General features: G+C 43.8%; 1 protein-coding gene across 1 annotated transcript in view; it reads left to right on the forward strand.

Moving 5' to 3' along the window:
- Positions 1-25,284, forward strand: part of LOC147685430 (SEC14-like protein 5) — a 1,171,342-nt gene that overhangs the window by 1,112,368 nt on the left and 33,690 nt on the right. Inside the window, exons 14-15 of the mRNA XM_086941333.1 lie at positions 7,025-7,273; positions 15,733-15,911. Of these exons, the coding sequence (XP_086797459.1) occupies positions 7,025-7,273; positions 15,733-15,911 (428 nt within the window). The remainder of the gene's footprint in view (positions 1-7,024; positions 7,274-15,732; positions 15,912-25,284) is intronic.

The raw sequence follows: 25,284 nt of genomic DNA on the forward strand, positions 1-25,284 counted from the left end.
CTCTCTTTCGAAAAACAATCTGTTTCTTGAAAGAGAGAACAGATTAACTTGCTCTCTTTTTCAAATAGGAAAGCGGTTTCCTATGGTAAAGTGAAAGCGGCGACGGTACCGCCCTACCATACCAAACAGCAGTGTCCCGGAAGTAGGCACCCCAAGACACTGCAAGAACCGACCCTGAGAGATGGTGGTCCCCAGGGACACCAAGTGTTCCAGGAGGGAGACAGTGCGGCCCCCTCCGAAAATTAAAAAAACCCAGGGAGTGCAGGTACCCGGGGCTGGAAGGTCATTTTACATATTACTGCCCCAGGAAGGTGGCGGTCCCCGCGACGTGTAGAGAGAGAGAGAGAGTGAGAGCTGAAAACACACTTTTAAAAAAAAATATTTAAAAAAAAAGCCTCGTCGGGGTGATGGTCCCCGAGACTGAGGGGAAGAGGAGTGTAACCCCCTCGCATACTTCAAAATAAAACCCCAGAGGTGTGCGTTCCACGGTGCTCGGGGCACCTTACAAGCCCCCCACTATGAAAAAAATTGCCCCCGAAATTTGCCCCCCAGGGACCTAATGAATAAAACAGACTTCTATTTTTTATTTCCCTTTTCCACCGCCTACGTATACCATATGCGTACCCCCCCCCCCCGATTTTTTATTTAAAAAAAATAAAAAGTGAGCCTAAAAATCCATGTACGACCCCCTCAGCAGCCCTAGAGGGTCAGGATGTTTCTAAGCTGCCCCCTTTCCTTATTTCTCAACTTTGTTTTACTGTTTTCTTGTGAGTCGCTTCTAGTGACAAACAAGATGGCTGCCAACACTTCCTGGTTTGGAGTGTTCGCACATAGTTGACAGCCAATCAGCATGCAGCTCGTGCTCGTAATTGTACGGATTTCCGTACGCGTGCTCTACTCCGTCTCTAGATATCGCTATGATTTTACTTGTAATTTTCTAAGGAACTTCTGAACGGATTTACACCATTTAACAAAAAGCACAATCTGCGAACCGAACTCTACCTCTCTGCCAAATTTGGTGTAATTCCATTCAACTATTCGGGCTGTAGCCCTGGCTAAAGGGCCCTATGGAAAATTGCATGGGGAAACACGTTTTGTGACCCCCCTTTTTTCTCGGCCCCCTCTTGACGAATCACCCCCAGCGGAACCGAGCAGGCCATTTTCTTGGAGAAATTCGCGAAGATTTGTCCACCGACGCCAAAGTTATTCCAAATAGAATGTTGTGGATTTCCTATGGAAAGTAGGTATATATATATGCATGAAAACTCCCAACAGCCACCTCCAATCCCCTCGGACTGGCAAAGCAGAAGACGGACCACAAGATCAGGTGACAATTCTTTACTTGAACAGGTTCAGGTGGTAAAAAACAGCAATGACGCGTTTCGGGCTAGAAAGCCCTTGTTCACATGCAGAGAATAGCTGTAACTTTTTTCTTTTTATAATGCAATTTCACCCGCCTACATCCAGCCTCCAGCCTGGTCATGTGGCTATGAACATGGAAAAAATACTATGTTAAATGAAACAATAGTACAAAATGTGTGTAAAAGATTGTAAAGCACCACATTTTCTCCCTGCATGAATGCGCTAATATCCATATGGAAGTAAACAATCCTCAATATTTGTACAATAGAAGACTGCAGCCTGTCCCATAACATTATTATACATAGTTGTATAAATCCTTAGAATTTCTGGGACTTGCAATTACCATATAATACAAGGTATGGTCACATATTTCCTTTCGGAACAAAAAATTCGCTGGGATATATGTAAACGAGTTGATACTAAAGTGCTACTAATCGTGGCTCAAATCCTCTGCCTAATGTGCAAAAAGCTGTGTACTGTAAAGTGCAATATGCTTAAGTATAAAGTGCTTAAGTGTATGATAAAAAACCTGTATAGAAATGTTTAAATGTTACTATCATTAAAAATCGGACAACGCCATATTTTCTCAATAAAAAAGCAAATCTAAAACATTTCATAAAACAGCAATTCATCATATTTACAAGTGGTATAAACACCCTGTGTGTAATACAAATCCACAAAGAAAAGAGGGAAAACAGAATATTTGATGTTTTCTTTGAGAGACTGAGGGACTATTGTTAACTGTACAGTAGATAAGAGGGAACCTGACTACCTATTACAATCATAAATAGCTGGTGTTTACAGGTCCCCACGAGACAGAGGATCCCAACAGGCAACAGGGAACCTGACTACCCATTAGGGGGGACATCGTAACCAAGACTCACCACTGACACTTATAGAGAACATGCTGAGAAACAATGCCACAAATGCGGTGTAATACAGGGCCTAGAGTGAGGAACGGGGACATAGAGTATCTTTACAAATATATATATAAATATATATATATATATATATATATATATATATATATATATATATATATATATATATATATATATATATATATATATATATATATATATATATATATACTGAAAAAACCATAGGTTATAGACCATATATAGTTAGGAATTCGCATTTACAAAACCTTATTTTACTCACACAAAACCATTGAAATTCCATATATAGTTAGTTGCACTAACTATATATCGCGCACCCGCAATCCACTGCTGATGATGTCACATATTACATCATTCATGACATGGTCAGTGACATCACTGATGACATCTCAAATGACATCACTGATGACATCTCAAATGACATCACTGATGACATCACTGATGAAATCTCATTTGACATTACTGATCACATCACTGATGATATCATTCATGTGATAATACGATGAACCTCTTCAGACTCTAATATAACCTTAGATACAATCAGTGTAAACAGACACTCACAGACTGTCACTCATCCATGGAGTTAATCACACACCTAGTCGGTCTTGCAAAGAATTAATCACACCTCCATTTCCTCAACTATACAGTTATACAAACTTTAATTATTCAAACATATACTAACACATATTTACTCTCTTATACAATCCCTGATACAAGTTCACAATGATCCATACAGCCACTCACACATTCACTGGCTCTTATGCACAGTTATTTATATATGTCAACTCTCACATGTACTGTGTTTTACATATGTACTTACTTTGACATGTAGCACTGAGATATCCATTCACTCACCAATACACTCATGCACACAGTCAACCGCCCATACAGCTGTTTCCACATGCACTTTTGAAACCATACATCTAGTGAATCAACTGCTCACACATCTATGCACAGAGTCATACACCTCCCAGCCACCCACACACACACTCAGTCTCCCACACAAATACTTGGGCAACCAATAAATAACCCATATAGTTACTCGTATAGCTACTTATCAACACATGCAACAGTTTACAGAACAACAGACATAATGATGCACAAATTAAGACAGTTTAGTCACTAACCCATGCACTCAGTGAGACACATTTAATCACTCACTCATACAGTCAGTCATGCACCTACTAAATTCTTCATCCAGACACTTATACATCCACTCATTCTTCAATATGTAAGACATATTTTAACTTTACAGAAACATACAGTCACTGGATGTTGTCATCAGTGATGTCATCAGTGATGTCATTTGAGATGTCATCAGTGATGTCATCAGTGATGTCACTGACCATGTCATGAATGATGTAATATGTGACATCATCAGCAGTGGATTGCGGGTGTGCGATATATAGTTAGTGCAACTAACTATATATGGAATTTCAATGGTTTTGTGTGAGTAAAATAAGGTTTTGTAAATGCGAATTCCTAACTATATATGGTCTATAACCTATGGTTTTTTCAGTGAATTTTCAAGGTTTTGTAAATGCTAATTCCTAACTATATATGGTCTATAGCCTATGGTTTTTTCAGTGAATATATATATATACATACATATATAAACATATATCATCTGTATATCTATATAAATACAAACATAAATGCATGCATACATATACTTATATGCATACAGATGCATGTTATTTACATGAAAGTTGAAAAAACACTAATAAAAGCAAAGCTAAAAAGCCACCTCATTACAAACAGAATGGCTTTAACTTAAACGAGGGCGAGATCTATTGCATTTTCAATGCTTGTTTACTTTGGTTCCATCAAGAAGGCATTCAGATGTGTCACACATTTGCCATAAATTCTGAATGTTAGCACTCTAGTTGCACATTAGATCACTGTAGTAAAGCTACTGCTCACCAGGGACGTCTGCTGCTGGTATTCAAAGTGCATGTTTCAGTCTGCATGTCAGAATTTTTTTAATGAAATAGAAGAGGATTTGAGAAGTCACTCAAAATGATCCCTAATTTTTCTTTCTGAAGCACTAATCATACTTTCTATGGCAAAATTAACCCCCTCATGTTGTTCCTTTTTAAATTGAGTGTTTTCAGACTTACCACTTCATTCCAATCAAGATGGCTTCTGGTGTGCCATACTTTTGTCATAAGTATGACTGTTAGCGCTCTAGTTGTTCTTTAGAACACTCTGGGACATTCTGTCATTGGGCTATACTTGGGGTACATCTGGGTGATATTTGGGCTACATTTGGGCTCTTTTGTCTCTGGTGGCCATTTTGGGAGACTGCATGTCAGAATTTTTTAATGAAATAGAAGAGGATTTGAAAAGTCACTCAAAATGTGCCCTAATTTTTCTTTCTGCAGCACTAATAATACCTTCTATTGCATAATATACCCCCTCATTTTGTTCCTTTTTAAATTAAATGTTTTAAGAGTTACCACTTTATTCCCATCACGATGGCTCCAGGTGTGCTATACCTTTGTAATAAGTAGGACTGTTAGCGCTCTAGTTGTTCTTTAGAACACTCTGGGACATTCTGTCATTGGGCTATACTTGGGCTACATCTGGATGATATTTGGGCTACATTTGGGCTCTTTTGTCTCTGGTGGCCATTTTGGGAGACTGCATGTCAGAATGTTTTAATGAAATAGAAAAGGATTTGAGAAGTCACTCAAAATGTGCCCTAATTTTTCATTCTGCAGCACTAATCATACTTTCTATGGCAAAATATACCCCCTCATGTTGTTTCTTTTTAAATTAAATGTTTTAAGAGTTACCACTTTATTCCAATCAAGATGGCTTCAGGTGTGCCATACCTTTGTAATAAGTGGGACTGTTAGCGCTCTAGTTGTTCTTTAGAACACTCTAGGAGGCTGCAGTAGAACACAAAGGAATCAACTGACAGTCTCTGTCCTTGTTGGATGTACATGTTTTACTGAGAATGTCAGACTTCATTTTCACATGACTGAGAAAGATAATGTGAATTTACAGAAAATATGCTTTCAGTTTAGCTTATAGATCCCATTCCAAACCACTGTGGGAAAATCATGAGATATTAGTTTTCTTTCAAACAATATTCATGATATCACAGCAGAAGGTTTTTTCACATAGTAAAATCACCTTAGAACCCACCACAATTCCTAAAACGAGTATGGTACCATCAACAAATGATTTATAATGTAACTAAAGTCCTAAAACCCTCTATTAACTACAATGCTTTTTAATGAGGTGCTATCATGTATATTGGTCCCAAGATGGCTGCCAACACTTCTTGGGTGAAGTGCTGACAGCCAATCAGATCAGATGTGTGGTTAGGCTCCGCCCAGATATATATCTTTTTTTGAACCTAAATTACTCAAAATCCACTGGAGCACATATATTGAGACCTAGCAAAGGCACATCGGGCTAACAGTCCCTACAATTTTGCCAAGTTTTGTGCAAATCCATTCAGCCGTTCGAGCTAAAAGTGAGGCCTACCGCCCTATGGAAATTAACATGGGAAAAACGCGTTTTGGGACCCCCCTTTTTTCTCGCCCCCCCCTTGATGAAACCCCCCCAAATTGTCAGGGGCTGCTCAGAAACAAAGTGTTCCATTTTCCTGAAAATTTCAGCCAATTCCGTCCACAAACGCCAAAGTTATTAGACATAGAATTTTCAAAAATCCCATAGAGAAAAAATCCTAACTATATATACCTACTGGCGACCGCCAGTAGGTAATATATATATATATATATATATATATATATATATATATATATAGTCAGAAGCAAATGTTGCCTATAAGCACAAGGATAATGAGGATACTTATCTTGTGGTCAGCAGCAACAAAGAATAAAGGTGGATGTGTGCTCATGGACTATACACTATATTAGAATGTTGTTTGAAGTTCTATATTCTCTTCAATAGTTGCTGCTGAGCTGTGGCAATAAAGGAAATTTGCATAATTTTAGCCTACATGTCATGCCATAAAATCATAAATGAGACTCCATGTGCGGGGGCATTACTGCTGTCTCTGCTGTTTGAACAATACATAACAGCTCCAGAGATGACATGGACGCCTTTATCTGTGGGTTCATGCCCATTCCTAATACACGTTCACAGGTAAACAGGCACAATGCTGCAACTAACGGCCTACCAGCACAGACACTAAATGACTGTCTAGAGAAGGTGACACAAATATGAATCACATTGACAACCACGCCTGTGGCAGAAGGGGCCTGCCTCTTTCGTCGATGATGTGCTAAGTGGAGTTTGAGCTTGTGATGAATGTTATGGTACACTTTTAATTACACTACATATGTATCCTGTGGTGAGGACGGTGAAGACAGACCTGTGGCACCTTCTGAATTGTTATTTGCGGGTAATACAGGAAGGGCAGTTCTCCTATGAGCACTCTGTGATACTGTTTCAAACTCCTGGAAGTTGTTTGAAACATGAAGACAGACATTTTGTTATAAAACCTTGTACAGGCCCCTTTTCATGTTCTGCATGAATATATGTGGTTAAGAGTTACAGTGTAGCCACATGTATGTTTTGTAAGGAAAATGACTGATCCAAGACGTGTCACTCTCTGTGGTATTTGGGTGTGAGAACAAACACTTGACTACTTTGAGTCGGTGGAATGTGAAGTCGATTTAAAGAATGAAGAGTTGGAAAAGATGATAACACTCGTGCCCATGGATTTGTTATATACTGATTGTAAGACTTCGGCATTTCTGATCCCTTTTTTTTTTTTTCCTAAGGTTGTCATTCAGATCCTGGAGTGTAAATCTGTGATCACGTGGGATTTTGACATCCTCCGAGGGGACCTACACTTTAGCATCTTCCACTCTAAGCAGAAACCAGAGACTCCACATTCGAATACGGGTCAGACACCAATTTCAAACCATGCAACCAACAATATGCAAGCCATACACAAGAACTGGATTCTTGGTGTGGATTATCGTCGAGTAGAGTCTCCGTTGGTCTGCAGAGAAGGGGAGAGTATACAGGTTTGTCATTTAACAAATTTGGTCATTAACATTTCTTAAGTGGAACCAAGCCAAAGCATAAACTTCTCTCAAGCAGTCATTACTTAACACCTGAAGCATCCTCAAATAGAACCAAGCTAACATATTACTTACTAAATCCTACAACCCACTCTGCTCCACTTAAAGTCTTCCCTCTAGCATCAAATTTAATCCAGTGACACACAAAGTCAGCACAACTTCGGTATCACCTTGAAGGAGGAGCATCTCAAACTCTGAAATCGTGTTAAGAAAGAGCTGCTAATCCTCTGAACCTGCCTACAAAACAATGAATTAATCAATCAGGGGTTTATAAAGCATGCTGCTCACCCGTGAGGGTCTCAAGGTGCTGGGGGAAGGAGGGAGGGGGGAGCAGCTCCGGATCAGTCGGAGAACCAGGTCTTGAGGTCCTTCCTGAACGTGTGCAGGGTCGGGGAGCATCTGATGTTCAACGGGAGCTCGTTTCAGGTTTGGCTGTGATGCAGGAGAAGGCTCTCCCGCCTGTTCTGTTTCTCCGGATGCAGGGGGACCTCTGCCAGGGCAAGGTCGGCGGAGCGGAGGTTCCTCTTGGGTACATGAAAGGATATTATCTCGTTGAGGTATTTGGGTCCAATGTTGTTGAAGCATTTGTAGGCGTGGGTGAGGAGTTTGAAGGTGACCCTCTTCTCGACGGGGAGCCAGTGGAGGTCTTGTAGGTGATGGATCATGTGTTCGTGACATGGTGTCCCAAGGATGAGTCTGTGTGCGCGTTCTGGATGGTTTGGAGTTTGTGTAGAAAGGTTCTGTTGATTCCGGCATATAGGGTGCTGCCGTAGTCCAGTCTTTTGTTTTTGAGCACGTGGGTGACGGTCCTTCTACAGTCGAGGGGATCCATTTGAAGGTCTTGCGGAGGATTCGCAGGCAGTTAAAACTGGTGGAAGTGACAGCATTGAACTGGCGGTTCATGGAGAGGGAGGAGTCGAGGATGATGCTGAGGTTTTGTGCGTGGTCTGTAGGGGTGGGTGGATTCCAGAGGGCGGAGGGCCATCAGGTGTGGTCCTAGGCAGAGATGCAGTGTCCGAGGGCTTCGGTCTTCTCGAGTTGAGCTTCCAACAGCTGTCTTTCATTCGGGCTGCCACGTTATTCATTCCTTCCTGTAAACAGAGTCTGATGTCTTTGGGATTCTTCATGGCTGTGTCGTGTAGTTCCTAAATTCCCAATAGGCTCTGCGCATTGGAATAATATATCCTATGGAATTGACATAGGACTTAAGTCGACTAGGTCTCTATTGAATATATTAAACTTAATTGTGAGTGCCAGCTAGCTCAGAGGTCACTAGAAACTTTCTTGAATAAACAAGAAGGGATTAGTTTCTGACAACCGCATAAACATGACAACTTTGTTTCCCCAAGATAAAACGTATCTTCAGAGTCGTGGAAACAATAGATAGATATTTTACTCAGTCAATCGTGCATGCTTCGTTTCATCAGAGGTGCAGAGAAATAGAGAGACTGCAGTTTTCAATAAAACTATTTATTGATCAGTCTTCTTTCTCATGCAGAAGAAATGAACTGCTACAAACGTAATACTGGCTGTAAAGTATAATGCGTACAGCAAGAAGAGTATTATAAAATAATACTGTAGAAGCATGGTATGGTTTCTAAGCCATAAAATACATACGTAAATAACAAAGACTAAAAGTACTCATCTGGTGCTTCTAAAATACGCCTACCCGGGTATAACTAACCTAAGTCTAGTACGAGGGAAGAAGTAAGTGAGGTGTAGCATAAGTTTAGTTTCTTTGCCAAGAATCTATCCAAGATTTCTCTTAGGGTCTAATCTGCTCCGTACCTTGGTTTAGAATGAAGGAGGTCTGGTATCTCTGTCTTGGGACTCGATTTCCCAACACCCCGCAAGGGGAGTCTGGAAACACTGGAGCTGGATTTCTCAGCAAGAGAAAAACAGCGTCTCTCTCAGTGCGTCAGCTGGAGGGTCGGCTTTCTTCGGCACTTGCTGTAGCGAGCTGCGTCAGGCAAGTAGATAGTCAAACTGCTCTAAACCACCATGTGTTTGCCAGAGTAAGTGAAGGCATATTTATACCTTGAAGGTGCCTGGTTTGACGTAAAGTTGGACATAATAACGTCACCAAAGAACTCCAAGGGAATGGCAGTTCTTTGAAAACTCCATGAGTTCTTGGACAAATCAATATTCAAGCAAGGGTAAGTCCCTGACTCCTGAAGCCAAGTTTTCCAAGAAATCATTGTGGCTTTTCAGAACTAGTGGAAGTATCCATGCCTGTATTTGGACTGCATGGGTTATGTCTAAATATTGTCATGATTTCTATGCCTTTATAACGGCAAGGTGATTTATACCTATATAAGGGCATGAATCGGGAAAATTACACTAGGGTCCTAAAATGCTATGCAACCCCCACTCCACTTTATTATGTTCGACATTACTAAATCCTAAGCATTTAAAACATATCTAAAGCATGTGTTTACAATCTCACCCAAAATAGACAAAATACATTTGAAATGGTTGCACACGAAAATGAGCATTTGTGCTGTACGCATTTGTAAAGGCAATGGTTTCATTCAAAGCATATAGTATGACATTGGAAATGCTATCCGAATGAGTCATGAAATTACATTTATGAAATGGCTCTTAAATACAGAAGAAAAAGGTTGAGACCATCCCATAGCAGAATATATACTGTTTTGGTTTGTGGACAAGGTCAAATATTGTCGGATATGAAGGAGGCGTTGATGGTCCATCCTAGCTCGGGCGAGATGGCGGCGGTGGCCCTGTGTAATATGTACGGTGAGCAGGGGACCGTTGGGGCACCTGAGTGGCTTTTCTTCATGGTCGCAGTGATGTGTTCGATGGTGGCAGGATTCCAGGTCATGATGGTTGGCTTCTCGGCGGCGAAGGGGGCTGGTGTCCGGCATCTGTTTGCTGAAGTTGTTGTAAGGACGTTGATCTTCAGGTGGAAGTAGGAGCTAAGCTTGTCACAGAGTTCCTGGGAAGGTGCAACGTCCGTGGCTTTGCTGGGGGGTTTTGCAAACTGCTGTATAACGATGACCAGTTCCTTGGCGTTGGTCATGTTAGTCTGGATTTTGTCTCTTATAAAGGTCAGTTTGGTGTCTCTTATGTGCTGGTCGTATTACTTCAGGGCGCTCCTGAGGTTGTTCTGTGCTTCCGTGGTGTTCTGGTTCGCCAGGTTTTCTCTAGGCATCTGCAGGAGCGTCTGGATTCTTGTAATTGCCTTCAGAGGGCATTGTTTGGCAGGGTGGCGGAAGGGTGCAAGCTTGTCGGTGCAGCACGAGATCCAGCAGTGAAATTCTACGGCTGTGGAGTTGGCGTCGGTCGTGGCACTGGGGGGTCTTGGAGGAGGGTGGTGTTGAGGTGTTCCTCTGAGACCTTGCTTCAGTTCCTTCGTTGTGGGCGTGAGTGGCTTGGGTGCAGTGGTGGTGTTGAAGGTGAAGTGGACACAGTGGTGGCCCATTCAGAGGGGCTGGGTGGTGTGGCTGAATCGGATGTTTGTCCCTCTCGTGAAGATTGGGTCGGGGGGGTGTCCGGCTTTGTGAGTCGGCGTGTTGACCAGCTGCTTCAGTCCTAGATTGGCGAGGTTGTTGAGGAGAGTGGTGGAGTCGGGTTCGTCACCGTTTTCGAGGTGGAAATTATGGTCCCCGAGTAGTATGCAGTCAGTGGAGGGGATGGCGTGGGGTGCGGCGAACTTGGCAATGGTGGTTGCGGACTGGGTGCAAGTTCCTGTTGGTCTGTAGATGAGGGTGCCACGTAGCGTGGTCCTGGGGCTTATCTAGATCTGGAAGTGGAGGTGTTCTGTGTTGGAGTGGGGTCACTTGTGCTGGATGTGGAGAATCACAGGGGGTCTTGTGTGATATGGCGAGTCCTCCTCCTGGGCAGTGGGGGCGGTCCTTTCTCTGGATCATGTAGCCATCTGGGATCGCCCTGGCGATGTGGGGCCAGAGGTGGCTTTGGTCCAGGTTTCCGTGAAGAAGACGACGTTGGGCGAGAGGGTGTTGATCAGGTCCCAGATCTCTACGGCGTGTCGGTGCAGGGAGCACAAGTGGAGGAGGATGCATGCCAGGGTTTCCGCAGTGGGAGCATCAGGGGGGCTTTCATGGGTTGTGGTGGTTTTGTCGATGGTTAAGGATATGCGGCAGAGCCTGCACAAGAATTGTCCATGGCTGGTGTTGGGCGAGGATCTTTTACAGTCGGTGTGTCTTCCGGGGTTGAGTGCGTGCAGTGCATGGAGTTATATCAGCTTGGTCACGGACGTCCAGGGTTCCTGGCGTTGGCCGCGGTTGGGTCACAGAAGTCGCAGACGGGCTTGCCTTAGGCGCGCCGTCCGCTGTGTGACCGTGCAGCAGCCGTCATTATGTAGGGGAGGGACGTGCAGCTGGGAGCGGGGTGTTCAGGGGGACGGGTCACAGGCGATGCAGCAGTGAGAAGAGCGAAGAGAAACGAAAGGAAACCAACAACACCCAACAATAAAATACATTAAGGCACAATAAGAAATAACAATAAAAACAAATGAAACCACAGAGCAACAATATGGGATGAGCAAAAAACCAGACTCAGAATACCAAAATTAGATGCAGGGTAGTCTCGAACCCTGCAATGGGTGGGGCTTCAGTGGCAGGGCAGAGCACAACGGAGCTGCAGGGGAGAGTGCGAGCCTAGGACGGAGGTCTCACTCGCGCTCCCCAGCAGCGGCTGCCATTATGTAGGGGAGGGGAGAGGGACATGCAGCTGGGAGACGGGAGTGGGCCGAGGGGGAGGGGGTCACGGGGCAATGCGGCAGCAGGAAGAGCAAAGGGAAACAAAGGGAAAACCAACAACACCCAACAATAAAATACAATAAGGCACAATAACAAATAAAAAAAAAAACACAGACCAACAATATGGGATGAGCAAAAAAACAGACTCAGAATACCAAAATGATGCGCAGGGCAGTCTCGAACCCTGCAACGGGTGGGGCTTCAGTGGCATTGCAGAGCCCAGGGGAGCTGCAAGGGAGATTGTGAGCCTAGGACCGGGGTCGGCGATCTCACTCATGCTCCCCCGCAGTGGCCGCCAATATGTAGGGGAGGGGGGAGGGACATGCAGCTGGGAGGCGGCAGCGGGACGGTCAGGGGGATGTGTCACGGGGCAATCTGATGGCGGGAAGAGCGAAGGGAAAACCAACAATACAATACAATAAGGAAACAATAAGAAATAACAAAAAAACTAAAGAAACCACAGAGCAACAATATGGGATGAGCAAAAAAACAGACTCAGAATACCAAAATCAGGTGCAGAGCAGCCTCGAACCCTTAAGGGTCTAGAAATTAATTTACGTTCGTACATATGCCCACCCACACGACTGGGTGAAACAAAGAGCTATCTAAAACGAACCCCAGTCTGCAAGACCGCCTTTAAACAACAGGTCTGGAGCAGAGGCCAGCCACCCTTTAACCTCTGAACACTTCTGTAAGAAGTATTTACTGAAAAGATGTAGCCCCCTCAAGAAGTTGCAACCCATACTCTGAAATTCGAAGAATCAAGGGCATTACAGCTTCCGATCCACCCTTCAGTAGTACCAACGTTGCCTTTAAAACTTTGTCAATCAAAGCTACCCAATGGTTTGAAACTTACACAAGCAAAATAAGACAACATAAACCTGCAAGGCTTCTTAAAACACGCTATCTCAACTTCAGAGCCCTCCTCAAGCAGCACATTGCAGCTTCGGAACTCTCTTCAAGCTGTTACAATATCATCTAAAAGCCCTCCGCAAACAGGCTCACCCCAACCGCTAAACCTCCTCAAGATGATGAGGTTTACATTTTATAATACTCCAGCAAGTGTCCCAGGGCGACGTCAACTAAAAACAGATCCTACGGGACTTACACTTGTCTGAATAGCCATGTCTTAAATTTATTCTTAAATAACACCAGGTCCCTCATTGCACAACGTTTCACAGGAAGCCTGTTACAGGCTGCCAACCCTAGAAACATCAGGGACCTTCTACCTGTGCTTGTACATCGTATCTTGGGGACTGCAGCCTAAAAATTATTTGCAGACCTTAATTGTCTTGTGGGATTGTAAAAACCAAACCTGGTTCTGAGATGCGTTGAGCCGACTTGATGTAAGGCGTCATGTACAAGTACCAGAGTCCTAAATTTGACTCTTTCCCTAATGGGCAACTAGTGAAATGTCAGCAGATGTGGTCAGATAAGTGTTCTCATAGGCACATTTACCAAATGTTGTGTAGCCCCATTGTCGATTGTCTGTAGTCTGTTCATTAAATGTTCTGGTAGACCAAGGTACAGGGCATTGCCATAATCAATCCTAGATGAGATCAGTGCCTGGATGACCATTTTCTTTGCTGAAAAGGAAACTAGAGGCAAAAATGTCTTAAGCGTCTTCAAAATCCTGAAACCGGTCCCTACTAACCCCTTTACGAGATGCCTAAAAGACAGTCTGTCGTCAAACTTAATGACAGATTTTTCACCACATCTTTTTGGGATCCCGGTGTGGCTGCATCATCTGGCCGAAACGTTTACCAGAGACCCATTGGAGTCTTTCCAAAGAAGAGAATTTCAGTTTTCTCTTCATTACATTTAAGTTGAGCGTTTGCTAACTACTGGAAAACGGCCATCAGGCAGATTTTAATCTGGCTACCCCCCAACTCAGTATCTCTGTCCTAGGTAAAGAGCAGTTGCATATCATCTGCATAGGAGATCACTTTGGTTTCCAGTTTTTGAGCAAGTTGTACCAGAGGGGTAAGATATATATTAACCCCTTTCTTGCGGCCGCGATTTCCCCGCAGTGCGGCACTTCCGCAAAACGGGCGCGGCCGCGACGTCCATTGGCCGACCGCAGCACTGGGGAGGTAATGCTGCCGTCGGCCAATGGCCGACGGCAGCAAGGAAGGGGTTAAAGAGAATGGGGCTCAGAGCAGACCCCTGAGGAACTCTCACCAGCATGTCCTGAGGGGTAGTGGAGTAGGGGAGTATCCAAACTTGCTAGTTCCTCTTAGCTAGAAAAGACAATAGCCAATCAGATGCTTGTCCTGTTACTCAAGTAGCCCGGGGAAGATCCAGCAGCATCGTATGGGGACCTATTGAATGCTGCTGATAATGTGGAATGGTTTCTGAGGTTGGGGAAAGCCTTTTTGACTAGCTTATCCTATGAACTTTCTTCAGTCATTAAACAGTCCACCTTTTAGCCCTCCCCAACATGAAACATTAAAACATTTAAAACTTCCAGAGGCAGGAGCAACTAAACCACTGACCCCTCAAGCAGGACCAACAAAATATCTAAACATCATCAGCCCCTCTTAAATTAGAACAACACACTTACTGAAACTTCATTAGGCAGAAGTAGCATATCTACATAGCCATCCTGAAGCAGAAATAGACTAACATTTAAACTCCTTAAATACTATAGCTTCTGACCACTTCAACCTCCAAATCCTTAAGTACGATCAGGCCAACCTCTGAAATAGTTAAATGGATTCCAATCTCAACCTCCAAATGCTCTCAGGCAGTACACATTTTAAATGCTGTGAGGGGTTAGGGTGTGGAGAAATGGGGAGGGAGAGGGATAGAGAGAGAGATAATATGTGTTGGTGTGTGCAGGCATGTCAGTGGGTATGTCGGCTGTCTGTTTGCCCAATGTGTAGTCTTTCAAAAATGGCAGTGTCCCTCCACACTAATTCACACTTACACTGTAAATAGCAGAACCTGGTTAATAAATGGCTAACCACCATGCTGTGGTAGAAGCTCTGCATGGGAAATTACACTCTGAGTATGATGACCTATCACTAGATGGCTAGCCTAATAGTGTGAGACAGAAGAAAACCTGGGCTGCCTTAATACTGGCTGACTCCTGCACACTCTTACTAGAACTCTCACTGCCATGTATACTACAAGCCCACCTAGTGTAGTAGGGGAACCTCATTATGAATGACAATTCACATCAATGCAAGTGGTATTGGAACTGATATTGAGATCTCACTGACTACAACCCGATGACATCACAGGATTGCCTGTTGTTCCTCCATGACCCTTCAGCATCATCCTATTTACGGACGAGAAGACAGGTGAAGGGCTAGACCTGAAAAGTATAGAAATCAATGAGGATGTTTAGAGCTCTTTTACATTTCCATTCCTGCTTCTCCCTTCAGAGCTTCTGAAACCAAGGCTAGCAACAAAAAAACAGTGGTAGCATTTGCTGCCCAAGGCAAATGCTATTTTCTATCCTCGTAGATTGCCACACAAATGGAAGCCAAGTATGAACTCTCCTACTCTCTCCCCTAGCTCCTCCACTGCTGATAAATTCCCAGTGGAGGTGGATGTTGGCTGTGTTGAAGGATGGATGAATGGGTAGAGAGACTGTAGAAAGGAAAAATAAACTAATGGTTGTGTTCTTAATAGTTAATTTTCATTCTCTCCTAGGGCTCTCATGTAACCCGCTGGCCGGGTTTCTACATCTTGCAGTGGAAAATGTTCAGCCCATCCTCCTGCACAGGCAACAACATTGTTATTGTTGACGATGTATTGGCATCTCTGCATGCATCCTGCCACAGGTGCAAGTTGATGTACTACTATGAGGTCTTAGCCTCTAAAGACTTCAGGTAGGTAACCCCAATCAAGCTGACTCTGTAGAGCTAGCTCAATTAGGCTATGTGTCTGCAATACTTAAAACCCTCCAATGTTCAAATGATAAATCCCAGGGTCTTATGGCTGATTCCAACATTAAATAAGCCTTTTCTACTTTGATATGGGCTAATAACAATAGATTTGGTGTAACTTGGATAACTTTAACTGTTTGTCATTTGGCCGAACTTTTACCAGCTCACAATGAATCTAATGGTTTAGTCCAAAAAGGCCAGGACTCTTTAGGACAGAATGCCACAACCTGCAATGCCGAGATAAGCAAGAAAGCTCTAGTCAGTTTCCTAAGTACGCTGGGGTTCCGCTGTGTATTGAGCAATTAACTTAAAATCACTGCTAGTAGTCACTCAAGATTTATAATCAAAAGACATTTTTTCACTACCAAATACATGGAGTCTTCAGAGAGCAAGACAATCTGTTGGTAGAGCTCCTTTAAGCTTCTGGCCCTACTCCCACTCCAAGCACACAGAAGACCAAATCAGAGTGTATCGACATACCTCTTGAAAGCCAATTTCGGAGAAAAGAGTACACAGGTTCTACTGCAGCAAATTCAACCACTATGCCAATGAGTGCAGGACATTTGCCTTACTGAAAACCGTATGCATGGCAGGTTTGAGTCACCAATCTTCAATAACAGTGACACAATAGAAGTATTCATAAACTAACTTCTATGAAAAAGATGGAACCAAAAGAGAATCAACCTCAGAAGCAAGATCCTGACAATATTTATGGTAGTTATATAGAGCAAAGGTAGCCAAAAGGCAGTGGAGCACTGTACATGATCAAAGACAAGCATAACGTCAACGAGGAAGCTGGGTTGTGTGTGGTTAATGCATTGTGGTGAAGTGTTCTTTAAAGAGGTGAGTGTTCAACTCTTTCCTAAATTGGAGCAGTGTTGGAATGGTCCTGAAGGATATGGCAATGTTGTTCCAGATCCTGGGTGCATGGATGGAAAAAGTCTACTGTCTTATTTTTTCTGTTTTACACTTCTTAGTCTGCTGTCTGATAGTGTCCTGACAGCAGGCATGCTAAAATCCACTATAGATCATGAGCTTCTCTGCAAGAGAAGCGGGAGTTCTACTTGTGTTACCTTTGTAAATTATGCAGCTTGTTGGGGGTACCAGAGAGCTGTTAACCAAGATGGCTGCTTGATTTGCGAATTCCGGTGGCCTGAGCGAAAAAACACTGCACCAGCGCCTCACACAGTGGCACAACTCTGGGAATGCTGGGCAGGGGGCGTGAGACTGTGGCGTGATGCCTGGTGCCTGTTATGACCAGCTCAGAGAGGAGATTAAGCCAAACAGACTGGGGCTGACCCAGCTGCGAGGGGTGCTGTTCCTCAGGTTGACCTGGATTGGGCTGCCAGGCCCGGAGCTTGGGCCCATTGGCGATCCAGCAAGGGAGGGAGGCACTGGCTCTCATGCGCTTATGCCAGGAGGGTAGTAAGAGGCCACTGGTCCCAGATGTGCTAAGCAGATTTTGGCACTGCAGGGAGAGTGGCCGTGAGGCCGGGGCCTGTTGGGGTCTCTTACCGCTTTGGGGCAGCCAGCTGCTGTGTGGCCTCTCTGCCATCCAGATTTGCAGTGGCCTTAAAAGGTGTCTGCATTGCAGCAGGAGCCTGAACTTAGTGCAGAGGCCTATCGGGGGCTTCCACCACTGCTGCGCAGCTGAACATCCCATCAAGAGGATATTCTGTTGTGAGCTGCCTGTGTGGAGACGCTGCTCCTCATTGAGAGCTGGGGCCTGTCAGGGCCTATACTGCTGCTGCACAGCCGGCTGCTCACACAGCTGAGCCTCCTGTGTGACTGTGCCGGGGCTTGGCAGAGACTGGGGCCTGGAAACACAAAGGTACACCTGAATAGCAAGCCTCATACTATCTTGGTATCTGGGAGTACTATTTTTCACAATGCTCTGCACACAGATGGGGACCCCTCCTGCTGCATAAAGCTTGGCCCGCTGACATGGACCCATTGCTTCCTGCAGCTCTGGGAAGCTCAGGTCTTGGAGCCACAAGACTACCCCCAGTGGCGTAAAGTATGCCCATTGATGTGCCACAGGCCCCACTTCCGCGGGTCGTCAACAAGGCTTCTGAAGATTTGCATCTGGGGATCGGAGATAGGATTACCTGCAGACCAGGTAAACCTTTCTGTCCTGGGTGATGCTCTAGTTTTCAATATTGATTGCCCTATTCTTCCCATCATTGTCTGCAGTGCCATCTGGTCGACAGTGATTCCTTTGTCATCTCCTTTGGCTGTGTCAGGCGTCCATCTCCTCGACCTTGTTCTTTGGCTGCCCTTGCCTTGCTGTCCTAGTCGGCTGTGATTGGTATAGAGCTCCATGTTTTGCCCCAGGGTTTGTCTCACCGGTGTCTCAAACATCATGGGCAAGTCAGATCAACAACAAGCCAAACTCCACTTTGATAAGCACAAATCTACTATATCAGCAGAGCGACAGGTCCCCAGTGGTCAGGAAATTAATGGTGCCAATGTGGCGGAAAAGTGCAAGGAACTTAAACAAAGTTTAAAATATATTGATGGCAAGATGGATACACTATCTTCCTGTCTCAATAGTTTTTAACAATGACTGGACTGTCAAGACTCTAGAGTAATGCAAGCTGAGACCCATATCTCACACCAGAGGACACCCATCGCAAAATGGAGCGTGCCCGGACATTGGCCTTGCATGAGCTGAAGACCATTAAAGCACAGAAAAAACATCTGGAGAACAGGTCACAGAGAAATAATGCGTACACCATGGGGGCCCCTCAATGGGCCACCGAAAACAACATGTATACCTTTGTTGAGGGACTGCTAGGAACCCTCCTTGGCCATGATAGGTTCTCCAGTGCCTTCATTGTTGAGAGGGTGCACCGCACACTGTCCCCCAAACCTAAGCCTGGCCAAAACCCACACCCTATCAATGTGCTCCTGTTGAACTACAGAGACAGGGATCTTATTTTGAGGCTCACAGAGATACACTTTGGCTCTCATATGATGGTGTTGGCCTCTCTTTTTGCCCTGACTTCACACCAGCAGTGCAGGAAGCTTGTCACTCCTTTTTGAAGGTTAAGAGTCTATTAAGTATTCCATGCTATTTCCGGCCAAGCTGCACCTGGAATTGAAAGGGAAAACACACTTGTTTGTACATTCCAGCGCTGGCCTAGAATGTATCGAACAGTGTTTCTCACGATGGGGTAGAGCCTTCTGTTGCCTCGTCTAGCCTGTGAGCCACGTACTGATGTCTTTGTGGTCCTGTTTAATATTTAGCGTTGTAACAACTTGTAATGTGTTTTACTACATTTGGCTTGCATGCAGCTGATGTCTATGATTCTGCAACATGAGGTACATTTGTATTGTGGTAGATATGCATGAACAAGACCAGCTGTTTAAACTGGTATCTCTGAATGCGCCGTTTCTGGTCTTTCTACTTTCAGGCATATGGTTACATATATGCCACTATGTAATATACTTAGCATTGCTCAGGGCTCTGCTGTGATATCCAGATGCCCACACGTGTGAAGCACACTATTTGCCCCTGGGTTTTTGACCCCGCAGTTTTCATTTGCTTCATATTTGTATTCTATTATATGCTGATTGGGAGATATGCCAAACAATTGGGGTTGGCGGGGTGGCCTGAAGGATTTCTATTAAAGTACTGGGTTTTCCCTAATTATTACATGACACAAGGACACACCATCACTGTATATTGGTACATCGATGCATACAATGAATCAATGTTTGACATTTTCAATGTCAAGCCAGAAGAGAGGACTAATTGGGTGTTATCTGCATACATAAGTATCTCGAAACCACAGGATTTGACTAAGTTGGCAAGGGGTGATGCATAGAGATTAAAGAGTGTGGGGCTTAAGGAGGAGCCGTGGAGAGCCCACTTGCCCAGGGAGAGGGCCTTAGATTGAAAGGTGCCAATGGAAACCATTTGGGTCCTGCCATTGAGTAAGTCTTTGAAATAGTCGAAGTATGTAGCCTGAGTGCCGTTGAATCAAGATGGAGTGTTGAATACCACTGATAGGTCGAGCAGAGCCAGAATAGCTGGGGTTCTAATGTCCAAAGATAGTCTAATTGAACCTACTACTGCTAGTAAGGTGGTTTCCCTACTATAAGAGGTTCTAAAGCCTGATTGTGAGGCATCCAGCAGGTGGAGGCTCTCTAAATAAGAGGAGAGCTGTTTGTTCAGGTAGGACTTCAATATGTTGCCCATCAAAGGAAGGAGAGATATAGTATGATAGTTATCTGGTTCCTTTGAGTCTACATTAGGCTTTTTTAAGATGGGTGTAACATGTGCAGCATCCCATTCCCGAGCAACAGTGGCTATGGTAAAAGATCGGTAGCTCTGTGACGTAACAGTGGATGTAAGAAGGGTGGACATGTGGTTATTATATAAGGCGAAAATGGGTCAGAGGGAGAGCTTGATTTGGTTTTTGCTAGTAAGTCTAGTATTTGAGTGACAGATAGGCTCAAACTTTTCAAGCACTACAGAGAAATTGTAGTGGGGAAGATTTGTAGAGCAAAAGTGGGTGGAGGATATATCATTAGTGTGGAAATTTCAATAGATATCTACGATTTTAGTTTCAAAATGACTAGCTAAGGTGTTACATAGTGTCTGAGAGGCAGGGATGGCTGAGGTGCAGGTACAGGATTGTATTAAATACGTTTAGGTCCTTGAAATGTTATTTTTCAGAGTTTTCCGCTTGATCAATCCTATTAATGGTGTATTGTCTGCAAGCTATCCTAATTTTCTTTTGATAGACACCTAGTGCTAGTTTGTAATTATTTTTGTTGGTGACTGCTTTTGAGTTCTTACATTCTCATTCCCGTCTTTTGCAGCTCGATTTGTCAAGCCTCAGTTCGACTGTGTACCAGAGGGCATTAGGTCTGCTGGTTTTAGTAACATTTTGTTTCTGAAATGTAACTACGTCTAGAGCTTGGGAGATGGAGTCTTGAAACATAGCTAAAGAGTTGATGTCCTGTGAGTTGTCTAGATTAGGAGCATGGATAGCAGATTGGAAAGATTCCAGTGTAATCTGCTTCCTTTGCCTCGATCTCAGGCGGTTATCAGTTTTAGGTTTTGAGAGATTGACCCTAATAGGGATCTAAAAGCTGATCAGAAAATAGTCGGTCCTTGTTACAGGTTCTGGGATGTCCGTGTAAAGGGACCTAGAGTTAGAACAATTTTTATCCACATGTGTCCTGCCAAATGCGTTGGTCCAGTCTCTATCAGGTGAAGGTCGAGCATTTTTCAAGATTAGATAATAGGAGAGGCACGTCAAAGTCAGTGGTTGTTTCTGTGTGGTAGTTGAAGTACCCAATCAGGAGCAAACTCTGCGTTGATAGCACCGGAGGGTCTAGTCATTTTGCAAGTCTCTGACTAAAATCTTTCTTCGGCCTAGGGGGTGATTTACTAGTACCTCTCTCCATATGTCACTATGAGGGGTTGCCAGCTTAAATGCATCTATCTCCAACCAGTCAGTGAGTAGAGAATTGATGATCTCCATTTCAGGGAATCCAGGAAAGCAATAGCTACTCCTCCACCTGACTTTGAATCCCTATTCATTCTGCCAATTTGTGTTTGTCAGGAAACTCAATCGGGATGCAAAGAAGGGCTAGAGAGTGAAACCAGGTTTCTGTGCTAAAACATATATATGTTGCATGGATGTAAGTAGGTTCCATATTTCCTATTGCATGTTTGTCAGATGGACTTTGCATTGCAGTAAAGACTTTTCAGTACAGGGGGCTGGACTGCGGTGCATTAGCGAAGTCATTAATTATAGAGGTAGATGTTATTGGGATGTAAGGCCCCAAAATCAGCAAGAATAGAGCTCTCCCTGTTGTTGAATAGTGAGGTTGCGTGTGTGACAGAGCAGAAGAAAATAATCTACATTTATAGCATGAATATGGCCATTCCAGATGCAATGGTAATTTGAGGGAGCAATGCAGACAGCTGTTCCTCAGTCTTTTGAGATCATTCGGTTTGTAGCACTTCATAGATAAGAAACGTACCTCTGAGGGCACAGATGTAGAATTCCTGGTTCCTGGCGATGTTCAAGTATAGACAGGTGCAGACGGTTTGCCTGTGGCATCCGTTCAGTGGCAGTCGAGCACTGTGAATTCACATAAAGTGTATGGTGTTAGTAGTTCTAACTGGAAGTAGCAAAACTTCAGTGTCTGATGTTCCCCTCAGAGGAGTAGAAATTGCTGTATTACTTAATGCTTGTAAAGGGATTTTTTGTATTGTAGTGAGAGTAGGCAGATAACGACCCAGGAACTCTTGTGGCCTACTTTGTAGGACTGGCCTCAAGGTGTTTTATGAGATCTATGGAGACAAATCTCTTGTTTTTACAACTAGCAAGCGGTGGCAAAAGTACCAAACTTGTACCTTCAACTGCAAGGACTGGCACAGGTGCTCTGTGGGGCATCCAAACTCCTCTTTGTCGACAATCTTCTCTCAAATTAGATTTCCAATCTATGGAATCAGACAGGCGTTGCTGGTTAGACCTTCACTTCTTCTGTGGCTGAAGATTTTTTCAGTTCGTTCGAATGGTCATCTCAGAATTCTTTCAGTTCCTGTAAGACAACCAAACATTAACTGATGTCAAAAGGTGTATCTGCTGCCACTGAACTAGGATTATCAAGGTCTGGAACCCACATCTGGACATCAAACAGGATGGAGTCCAGCCACCCCAGGATCTTCTGGGTAGATTATTTAAAGCTCTCTGGACTCCATACAGATGATGGATCCAACTAGGACTCAAACCTAATACTCTAGCTGTTTAAGACTACTTTAAGTTGCGGGTTTTCCTTGCCACCATCAAATTTCCCTCCAGATGATGTGGGGCGGAATAATGCACAGCTACACCTAGGGTTCCCATGATATCCCAGAAAACCCTGGAAGCAAAGGCAGAAGCAAATGCTGGTCCCTGGTCTGAGTGGAATAAAGCTACCTCATATGTCCTGATGAAAACTTGCAGATTTTTTATACCAGTTCTAGCGTCAGCTGACCACTGTGACCATAACCACAGGAATCTAAAAAGCCAAATCCACTGATAATAGGAAATATTTTAAAAAGCCTTCAGTTTAACGGCCCCCAGTGGTTAAGATACACACAAGCTAAAGGTTTGTTTGAAATAAAGAGAGGTGTTTGTGGTGGCCGTGTTGCAGTGGAAGTTTTTATTTGTTAACAAATGTTAAAGCTAAGGACATATTGCTTTGTCTATTTGTATAGACCTGGCCACCAATAGCATTGCTGTAGTCGCCACACCTACATGAGACAAAGCTAATCCCTCATAACCAACTAAGATCAATTCTCATCTACGGTCTGAATTTGGTATCACTCGATCAGCCACTCCAAGAATACTAGCAAAAAGTAAATTTTGTGCACTCAATAGGTAGGGGTAATTTGATGGATTTTTGTAAGTAATGGAGTCACACAGCTTGAAGCTGTAACTGCTACTATGAAGTCTCTATCCTCTCTTGTATGGGAAGTTATTGCAGCTACCACAGCAATTTGGACTGCTGCCTTTGCGGTGTCATCAGGCAGTCGATTCCCAGCAACACGTTGGTGACAATGTATGAATTACACGAGCCTCTGGCAAAAATGCCTTAAGATATGCCCCCTCTTTCCAAAGCAACATGCGCTCAATAGTATTGCCTTAAGAGTCTCCAAAACCATTCTGACTCAATAGTGTAAGTGCTCATTGAAAGACAAGACACAATAAAACAAATCACACACTATCAGTGTGGGGAATTCAGGAATGGTATTTTCTAGTGCCAGAATTAGAGCTTTGAGTTTAGCCAGCTGTGCAGTGCAGTCACCTAGGTATTGTGCAAACGTTGTAAGCTGCTGAAAGACTTCAGCTCTCATTGTTCCCCTTACTGCTGCATAAGGTGCAGAGTAATGATGTTTAGGGCAGAACCATCAGTGTAGGCAATAAAGTCATACTGGTCAGAGTGAAAACATAATTGGGCACAGGGTATTCTTGTTCATATTATAGGTATTCTTGTGTTGTAGTGTATGGTCAAATACATAGTCTACATCAGTAGCTGTTAAGGAGGTGGCCCATTGTATCCATCTAAGATGTGAGATGTTTGCATTTGGAATGCTGGCCTTTGTGACAGGCTCTGAGGCTGGGATGGGAGTCATGACAATTATGCGTTTCCCCTGAGTCAATGATCTTTTCTCCACAAAAGCTGTCTGAACTGCAATCAGTATTTTTATGTAGGTGCAAAAAGCATTTTGGTATTGGAAAATAAATGTGCTTTTTATGCAATTGGTACAGTATCACCTTCATTGAAAGTGACATATGTGAAGCCTGGGGCCCCAGCAATTATGTGGACAACCAAATTTGGGGTTTTAATGTGTATGTAAGCGTTTGGAAGTAGGAATGTCAGTTTGCATTGATCTCAAAATCTGTGAATGTCTGATGTCCAATTGTAACCCCCAGTCACAGATCTGGGTTGAATCCATCATCGGTCTGTAGCTCACTTCGCCACCTCAGTTCAGACCTAGCTATATGCAAATCAGTCTTGACCCTGTGCCTCATGGGAACAGTCCAGCCCAAACTGCCTAGCCAGGTATTACCTGAACCAGAAACAAGCGTCCTGAGACCGGTTTCGGAGTAATAACCCTCATCAGCCGGGCTAGCTTGAATCCAGTGGCAAAGTGAGCAAGGGAGCCAAGTCTGGCCATGCCTTGCCATCTGAGAGTGAACAAAGCAAACACATGGAGATGATGGACGGAGCGCTGAAATGTTTCAGACACTCACCCCAAATATCTGAAATATTTCGGTTCTCTGTCCATCAGCTCCTTCTGTTTGCTTTATTCACCCTATGTTGGCAGGGTCCCTTGCACACGTAGCCACTGGGTGAGGCACAGGGTCAAGACTGATTTGCATATGGCCTGGTCTAAACTCTGGTTGCATGGTGAGCAAAAGAATTATGGATTCAACCCAGATCTTTTGGGGTGAATATTTTGATTTGTTCTGCATTCTGTCCATCAATTGTGTGTCTTTTGTGGTCTAAGACTAAGTGGTATGAATGATCTGATATTGCTGCTGGATACAAAGGAATGTTCATGGGTGATATACAAGACTCAAGTATGCCTTGATATTCCAGTTGTGTTAGAATTCTCTAACAGGGGGTTTTAGCTTCATGCTTAATGGGATATTGTTGTTTCACTTGTGGGCTGGACCATATAGGTATGACATGATAAGGTGAATCTCGATCCCAGCCTACATGATTGTTGTATACTGCCGGGACTTGTGCAAGGGCCATCTCCATGGCATATGCATGTTTAACTCCTTCAGGAACAATTTTT

This window comes from Lissotriton vulgaris, chromosome 10 (genome assembly GCF_964263255.1).
Source record: "Lissotriton vulgaris chromosome 10, aLisVul1.2, whole genome shotgun sequence".
NCBI classification, from domain to species: domain Eukaryota; kingdom Metazoa; phylum Chordata; class Amphibia; order Caudata; family Salamandridae; genus Lissotriton; species Lissotriton vulgaris.